Source organism: Lipotes vexillifer, unplaced genomic scaffold (assembly GCF_000442215.2).
Source record: "Lipotes vexillifer unplaced genomic scaffold, Lipotes_vexillifer_v1.1 scaffold946, whole genome shotgun sequence".
Classification (NCBI taxonomy): Eukaryota; Metazoa; Chordata; class Mammalia; order Artiodactyla; family Lipotidae; genus Lipotes; species Lipotes vexillifer.
The window spans coordinates 532,248-541,485 of NW_006776646.1; the positions used below are offsets into that span (position 1 = coordinate 532,248).

Below are 9,238 nucleotides of genomic sequence, written 5' to 3' on the forward strand. Positions count from 1 at the left end.
TACTCATCTTTTCTCCTAGCCTGTAGTTCAACGGGTACAGAGTCTCAGTTTCCCTCATCATTGTATAACTTAGTACATAAACTGCCTCAGGAGTTCCACAAACAATTGAAGAAAGAGTGACTAAGCTCTGGTCAGAGGGCAGGACTGATAGCCATCATGTACAATTTTCTTGGTCAGTGATGATTTGAGGCCGAATTAAACGCCTACTCCAAATGGGGAGAGATAGAAAGTTTTTTTTTTTTTTTTTTTTGGAGGGCAATTTAAGAGCACTTATGAGTTTAAATAGGACACACACTTTGACCGAACTCTTGGTCTTTCAGAAATATATTCTGTAGAGACTTACAGAATGCACACCTTTTAAAGCAGCAATTCTTTTCCTAGACATTTAGCCTCAAGGAGAAGTCAGACAAGTACCAACTATGTGCTGAGATGCATTCTCATTACAATGTTATTTGTAAAAGCAAAAAAACAGAGCTAAATGTACTTCAAAATTATTTAAATGAGTTTTGGTATAATCATCAATGAAATGCTATGCAGGCATTAAAATTATAACCGTAGTTAGTTGCAGTTAAAAATAACAGTGGAAATAAATCTATATTATTGTTAAGTGAAACAAGTTTAAATAATATGTATAAACTAATCATTCCCCTTTTTTCTTTTTTGGTTACAAAAACAACTAATGGTCATATATGTGGGTATATATATGGTCATGCCCAGAAAAACATCTAGGAGAATATATAGAAAGCTGATCACAGTAATTATCTCTGGCTAGTAGAATATCTAAATTCTTTTTGATACTGTTTATTGTTACAAGGAATATGCATTAATTTTATAATAATATTTAGAACTAATAAAGATATTTCCATTTGTGAAAAATATTTCTTAAGAAGATTATCCCTCCTCTCTTAGAAATAAGTTTTAATGTCTCCCATGCCTTTCAGTCAGAAATTTCTTCCAATTATGGGATGTTTCACACTGATGAGAAACGAGAACTGTTTAAAAAAAAAACATTGACTTTTATTTCTCTTTCAACATGATCCAGAATATATTTATGCTTAAAACCTTTTTTTTTTTTGGTTTATTTCGCTGAGTATTAATAATTGTTTTGAAGTTATGATTTTGTTATCAGGATCAATTTGCAAACTTGATTTCATTTACATTTGACTACATCAGTATTTTTTAAGTGAATTCAAATAACTAATTTAAATAACTAATTTGTATGGTATTCCATTTGCTGTGTATAACATAAGCTCTGTATAAAAGGTAAGCCACCATCTTACCAACAGACGATCAGCTCATCACCCTGACAAATCATGTGGTGTCACATGGGGTCTTCATTTCTTTAACAACCACTTCCAGTAAGAGCTGGGTCACTGAGCTAGATCCATAGTCCAGCTAGTTTACAGTTTCTTTCTGTGCACGGATCAATCCAAACAGCCTGATGGGATCATCATGAATGTTTTCCTCTATTGCCTGGCTTTCTGGTGGGAAACTGTCCACCAAAGTGGTCTTAGAAAGGTTGATGTCCATTGCATGTACCTGCCCATCTTCATCCTTGTCTGACAAATAAGTTTTCTGTTTCTTGTGCTTTCTGCGCTTCCCCTCACAGCTGTGATCTAGTGAGGCATAGAATATCTTTGCTTCAGTTTCCTAGAAAGAAAGGTATATTAATTCTTCATTGTTAGCCATTCTTTAACTTTGATAACCTCTGGGTATTTCTAAGGCCTATAAAAAACACACAGTTTGTTTTCTGGGCTTCAGCTACCTTATTTGCCAAATTTCTCAATTAGGATGATAAGACTTTGGGGTGGAAAATGCTTAAGTGATCTTTTTCTGTGTATAGTTTTATTTCTTTTTATACTCAAAATATACATGAACCTTTTAGATGGATTTTTACCTGCCTCTCCCCCTGCTTTCACCTCAGGGAGTGCCTGCCCTATGTTTCGCCTATCAAGGAACAATACTGATTTGTTAAACTGGGAACAAAGCATGACAGGAAGGAATTTAACCAATCAAAAATCTGCTTTACATATGTTTAATACTTGGTCATTTGATGGTACCCTCAAAACTCCCAAATTTTTCTACATTTTTGAGACTCAGAAGTATAATGTTAGGGACTTCCCTGGTGGCACAGTGGTTAAGAATCCTCCTGCCAATGCAGGGGACACGGGTTCGATCCCTGATCCAGAAAGATCCCACATGCCGCAGAGTAACTAAGCCCATGTGCTACAACTACTGAGCCTGTGCTCTAGAGTCTGCACGCCACAGCTACTGAACCCATGTGCCACAACTACTGAAGCCCGCATGCCTAGAGCCTGTGCTCCGCAACAAAAGAAGCCACCGCAATGAGAAGCCCGTGCACTGCAACAAAGAGTAGCCCCCACTCGCCACAACTGGAGAAAGCCCACGTACAGCAACAAAGACCCAAGGCAGCAATAAATAAATATTAAAATCGGGTAAAAAAAAAAGAACTATATGTGTTTGCTACATTATAAAAAAAAAGTATAAGGTTAACTGTCCATTTATATGACTGGCATTTGGCAAGAATTGCATTTCCCATTTTCCCATTTTTTCCTTTTTTTCCTTTTTTTTTTACTTCCTTCTTGCCTACCTGTCCCCAGATCCTGTTTGAGCTCCTTTAGGTTGGTCTTGGAGATACTCATTTGCATCCAAGAAAGCCTGGTAGTCCTGTCTGGCCTAGAGCTGCGTCAGTACTAGAATAAGAAGGGCAGGAGACTAGAGAAACTTGGGAAAAGCAATAGGCCTGAAGACAAGACCTTGAATTTGGTGTTTGAAAGTTTAGGATTGAATTCCAGCTCTGTAATATACTGGTCATGGGACCTTGGGCAGTTTTTATTTGTTTGTTTGTTTGTTTGTTTTAACTATTTTGAGCCTCTTGCTATAAAATGAGAGTACCTATCTTGCAACATTATTAGCAAATAGAGATAATATACAGTTGACCCTTGAACAACATGGGGGTTAGGGATGCCAACCCCTTGAGCAGGTAAAAGTGCACATATAATTTTACAGTCAGCCCCTCCATTTCCGTAGTTCCACATCCACAAATTCAACTAACCCCTCACCATGTAGCACTGTAGTATGCATCTGGTGAAAACAGCGTTTAAGCAGCCCTGCACGGTTCAAACCTGGTTTTTCAAGGTTATCAGAGCTGTAGGCTAAATTATCAGAGTTGTATGCTAAAACTTTAGGACAGCTATTGAATAAACCAAAATATTCTGTATCAAGGATTTACCATTCAGAGTAAGCCAAAGGTATATCAATTTGTGGAGTCTAGGGTAAAGAAGCAACATTTGGATTAACAAAACCCCTATGCATGGATAAGCTTCTCCCTGTAGGCACTTGTTTTCATGCTAAAAGTTAAATGTCTTAAATCTTCTCTGCCAGGCAGGGGGATGGCTCTATTTACAACCTCTCTTGTATGTTTGTCTGACTTTTTATTTGTAAAATAATCATTTCTGGAAAATTGTATAGAAGATAAGTAACTTGTATCTTTGCTTGAGTCTCTACACTCTGCCAGTTAGCCCATATACTGTCTTCAAGTTATCTTCCTAAGACATAACTTCAATATTTTACCATTCTGTCTCAAAAATTTTAGCCTAGAATCTGAATTTTATAGCATGGCATTCAAGGTTTTCTATGCTTATACTTCCACACTTTCTATTTTGATTCCCAGTACTCCCCTACATAAACTCTCTATTTCAAGCAAACTGGACATTTCACTGCTTCCTGAATACACCTCATGCTTTTCAGACCTGCTTTGCCTTTGACTAGATAGATAGAGAAGATGTCAGTGAAGTTAGAAAAATAACCAAAAGGCACTCGGTAATACAAAGGGGTGGATATCTTTTTTGGCTGTCCAGCACTTTGTTCTATTCTCTTTCTTTGATAAATTCTCCATTTTCCTTTAGGAAATTTCCCTCTTCTATCTGGTCCTGGAGAGCCTATCAATCACAATACTGTACTCCAAGCTTAGCACAGGATTAAGCATGCAACCCAGGCTGGAACCAATTACACTACCCATCCTCCTGCCAACAGAAGTTGGCCCAAGGGTGGACATGTGACTTCAGTAGAGCCAATTACATGGCATCTTTGGGATTGAGGTACAGTTGCAGAAATAGAAAAGATATCTTTTTCTGGATTTGGGAGGAAGAAAATCTGAGTCTCCAGTGGCTTTCCCAGCCTCAATGGAAGAGTCTGTTGGTAATAGAAGAGAATGAAGTCAGTAACAGAGAAGCAGGGTGAAGAAATGGAGAGAGCTCTCATATTCAATCATTTCAAAAACAAAAGACACCCTTTCATCTCCCAGTTACATGAGCCAGTGATTTCCCTTTTATGCCAAAGTGGTTTGAACTGGGTTTTTGCACTTATAACTGAAAGCAAGTAATGTATGTCTGGTCAACAACTGGTCCACTTTATCAAGTCCTGCAGAGTTCAAAGAACAAGAGTCCTGAGAAAGCACCACAACGTGTACGTGTAATAGTCATTTGTGACTTCCAGAGTGTTGTTTTACTTGAATAAATGCATGAAAAACATAGACAGGAAAAAAGAATTTGTATCTATGAAAAGAAATGGAAACCATGGAGGAAAGTAAAAACCAGTTTAGGAATTAGAGAGAAAAACAGGTTGAAGTAGAACTTCATTGTTTTATTTGTTTTTAAATATTGCAGAGATTTGTATATATTGGTAGGTCAATAGTAATTCATTTAAAGAAAGAAATGGAGACAAATTAAATAGTTGAATGTGCAAGATCTTGAAGGAAATAGGAGAACTACTCAAGAGCACAAGTAGGAGTATTGGCTTTGGAAAGAGGAGAGGCTGCTTCTGACATAGGAGGGAAAGGAGGGATAGGTGAGAGGTTTTAACAGGAGGATAAGAGAAGAGAAACACGTTCACACTTGCATCCTTCAAATTTTTTTAAGACATGGGAACTCTCATGAACTCATTTTATCGTTAGGTTTCCTGATCATCTCTTCCTAGTTAATAGTAGACTTAGATACTGAAATTACAACTTCTGAACTGTACACATCATTTTCAAAGGGCAAGAAGCTTATTCCCTTTTCCAACAAACACTTTATCCATCAGGCTTTATTGCATTATATTATAGATTCTTTATGCTTTTGTAATTGACCAAAGTAACTATGTATCACAGTAGCTAACTGGGTAGTGTTTTTTTGTTTGTTTGTTTGTTTGTTTGTTTTTTGCGGTACGCGGGCCTCTCACTGCTGTGGCCTCTCCCGTTGTGGAGCACAGGCTCCGGACGCGCAGGCTCAGCGGCCATGGCTCACGGGCCCAGCCGCTCCACGGCATGTGAGATCTTCCCGGACCGGGGCACGAACCCGTGTCCCCTGCATCAGCAGGCGGACTCTCAACCACTGCGCCACCAGGGAAGCCCTGGGTAGTGTTTTTGATGATAATGGTCATTCTCATAAAATGGAATTGAGCAAATATGAAGAGATGACTTCTGGGTGGGATAAACTGGGAGACTGGGATTGACATATACACACTATTATATGTAAAATAGATAACTAATAAGAACCTGCTGTATAGCACAGGAAACTCTACACAGTACTCTGTAATGACCTATCTGGGAATAGAATCTGAAAAAGAGTGGATATATGTATATGTATAACTGATTTACTTTGCTGAATACCTGAAACTAACACAACATTGTAAATCAACTATACTCCAATAAAAATTAATTTAAAAAACCAAAGAGATTACTTCTAATTTTTGAAATCGGGCTTCCCTGGTGGCGCAGTGGTTGGGAGTCCACCTGCCGATGCAGGGGACACAGGTTCGCACCCCGGTGGGAAGATCCCACATGACGCAGAGCAGCCGGGCCTGTGAGCCATGTCCTCTGAGCCTGCGTGTCCGGAGCCTGTGCTCCACAACGGGAGAGGCCACAGCAGTGAGAGGCCCGCATACCGAAAAAAAAAAAAAAAAAGAAAGAAAGAAAGAAAGAATTTTTGAAATTAAATTTGTCAGAAGGGTGAAATAGAATGAAGACTAATCTCCCTAGAAGTGTCTTTAAATATATAATTTATAAAGTAGCAGACTTTGAAAGATATTTTAAGGCTTTGCACAATTTCCAGTTGAGTAAAAACCAGACACAGCACAAATAAAGTTGGTCTGTTTAATTTATATGTTTTAAACAGCAGCTTCTATTCAGGATTCTCAGTTCTTTCATAACTAAGGTGCTGTGAATCTCTGCATTTCAGGTGGTGTAGTTACATTTTAACCTGCTTGAGAGGTTTTCTCTTTATTATCATAAATATTACCATGAATTTTGCAGATCATATTATAACATGCAGTTTTTCATATCTTTTATCTAAAAAATACATTTACAATTAATTGAACATCACATGACAGATTTGCCCGTGAGAGGACGACCTTACATTTTGCTTAAGCCTCACCACATCTTGGTTTCTTAATAAAAATTTCAAGAATTTGATTTTTTAGGAGATTCATATAAAGAAAAAGAGAAATTCTATCTTAATGGGAAGTTTCCAAGTTCTGACCCATCTTTGGAAGGAGAGTGTTTTCTATTAGGCAGGACTGTTTGGATTCTGTCTCCCCACTTAGTTTCTGAGTCTCTAAGTTAAGTTTTTCATCTTTTGCAAGCCTCCGTCAAATGGGAATAATCGTGCTGTCTCCCTTACAGGAATCTAAAAAGATATGCCTATAAAGCACATAATACAAGCCTGACATGTAAAAACTGCACAGGGAATGCTGGCCCTATGACTTTTTCTAGGGAATAGCACGAGAGCACATAATAAAAGGGACGAGATCGGGGAGAAGAAAGAATCATCAAAACTGAAATTTATAACATTTCAGCCTCACGTATGCTAAGAATCGTTAATGGCAGTGCTATGTCTGAGGATGCTGAACTGATTGTGGTAGTAAAAAGATAAACTACCCATTTCTTCCTGGGTTTTTCTGTTTCTACTTAGGCTTTAGTCCTGCCTATCTCCACACAAGCCACGTGTAAATCCCCTGTCATAAGACCATAGCCATAGGACTTGTATTAAATTTACACTCATTTTCTTTTACTAAAACAGAAGTATGGTCTTTCATAGTTAGTTAATTTATCTTTTCACTAAAGGTCTCTTTCTCCCCGTCCGCCATAAATTCCCGACATCTAGGTCGTCTGAGAATTCTGCATGTGTCACCTTTTATATTTATTTCTATGATACATGTAATTGTTTTTCGCTCTGAAAGGAAAAGCTTAACAAATTCTCTAGGAAGAGAATCCACTTTTCCCTTGAAATCTACTGCCTTTGTGGTTGTACGTAATTTTGACTCTTTAAGTGTAGCTCTGAGTACTATTTATTTGCCTTTGAGCTTTTCATTAGAGCTCAGGCTCCAGAATTTGACACCGATTCAGAATGCAAAATTTCTAACAGGCTGCTTCTGATGTTTATCAGAATGTGCTGCTTTTATGCTCTTGAAACATGCAGCTGTGCTATGACCTAGGCTAAACTTGGCCCTTGATATGGAAAACAAGACTCACCTGTGAAGGTGGGGCGTCTTCTTGCAGTTTGTTCACAGATCTCTCTGGCCGGGCTTTCATTTGTTCGTAGTAGTTTTCATCCACTGGTTCTTGGAAGTGGAAAAGAGGTTTACAATAGAAAAATAAAAAATGCTGGCATGAATAAAAATACATGACCCAAACAACATTTAGCTATAAATGTGAAACCTTCAAGGATCATTTGACTAGGCTTTTTTGTGAAGAAACAAAGAGGTAAGGAAGCACAAACTGCTCTGCAGATCAGACTGTGGAGAAGTCTGTTTGCCCTACAGCATTAACAATTAGACAAAAGAAGGTCACTTAGGATAAGGACTAGATCATATTAATTTTTTTATACCATTGTAGGACATGACAATCTCAACTTAAACTACCATTTAGATATTATTGAGATCCCACGAGTTAAAGGATTGTCTGTGTTCTCTTTAAGCGTGATTACAAATGGTGCAGATGGCATAAAGCACAGAGCACATATATTGATGATTACGATTTGGTAACTTTTTCCATAAGTAAGACATTTTACTAAGAGGCCTTCTTAACCTTACATACCATTTTTGAAAAAGAGGGTTTAGATTATGTTTGTCGTCCCATAAATCAGTGACAGGACAGTTCAGCCAGGCTGTTTTGAGGGTCTGGGGTGTACAATGCTGGTACTAAGTACTTGGGGGTTTTTGTACCATGTCCACCAGCCAGCAGACCTGCACTTATTTCATCCCGTGGGGATGCTTGCTGAGTCATCCGTACCTTTCTTTCCCCAGATACTCCTATTTAAAGGGGAGAAGAAGGAGAGTTAATGACTTGTAGGACAGCAAGTAACCTGGCAGAGATGTGGATTGCACCGGTTTGACCCCATAGATAAAAATATATGTTTACTATAATACAAGGTACTTCAAAATCATTCAGCCCTTTCTGAAAAGCAATGCAGAGAACTGGCCCATAGGGTGGTGTTTCTCAAAGCATGGATCGTGGAAAACATGCATTAGAATCACCTGGAAGGCTTGTTAAATAGCAGGTTCCTGAGCTCTATCATGGAACTACTAAATCAGAACCTGTAGGAGTGACACCTGTGCTCATTAGACATGGAGACTGCAGACGTGGTGGGCTTTGAGCCACCAGGATACATAAGAAATTAAGTCCTCAGTTATTACAGGTGGGCACCAAAATTCTTCAAGGGGAAATGGGAAGGGAAATTATTTTTAATAGTCTATTCCTGAAAAGTAGTTTCTGATTCCTCAGAGTGCAGAGCTTAGAGGACACGTTACAATGGGGGGAAAGACAAAAATTAAATAAATTCTTGACTCCTATAAAATTCTCATGTGTGTAACGTTAGGAGATTCCATACTGTTTTGATATATAGAGATTCAGATAAATTTAGCCCATTACTGGAAATCTCTGTGTTTGAGACTCAGAGATCAACAGGAATTAACCCCCCAGTCTCCTATCATGAATTAAGTGAACTTCTTACAGGGCAAGGATAGCGTTAAATGCTAGTGTTACTCTCAACAGCTTCTCTCATCAGAGTGCTGGAATTAGATCACAGCTGTTTGTTTTGAGACATTTAGGGGCATTTTATTTTTGGGGTGGTTGGGATATTTCAAGTAATAAGGGATGCTGGGAATTGAAGAGTACTTGTTACAAAAGAACAAAAGAATGTATAGCCCACTCAGTGATGGTTTGGCGCTTCTCTTTCCC

At 38.3% G+C, this 9,238-nt stretch overlaps 1 protein-coding gene across 1 annotated transcript in view; it reads right to left on the reverse strand.

The window, feature by feature from the left end:
* Window positions 1-1,395: 1,395 nt before the first annotated feature.
* The window catches only part of TRAT1 (T cell receptor associated transmembrane adaptor 1), a 37,161-nt gene continuing 29,318 nt past the window's right edge, over window positions 1,396-9,238 (reverse strand). Inside the window, exons 5-6 of the mRNA XM_007450545.1 lie at window positions 7,532-7,620; window positions 1,396-1,650 (exon numbers count right to left, since the gene is read on the reverse strand). Coding sequence (XP_007450607.1) covers window positions 1,396-1,650; window positions 7,532-7,620 — 344 coding nt within the window. The remainder of the gene's footprint in view (window positions 1,651-7,531; window positions 7,621-9,238) is intronic.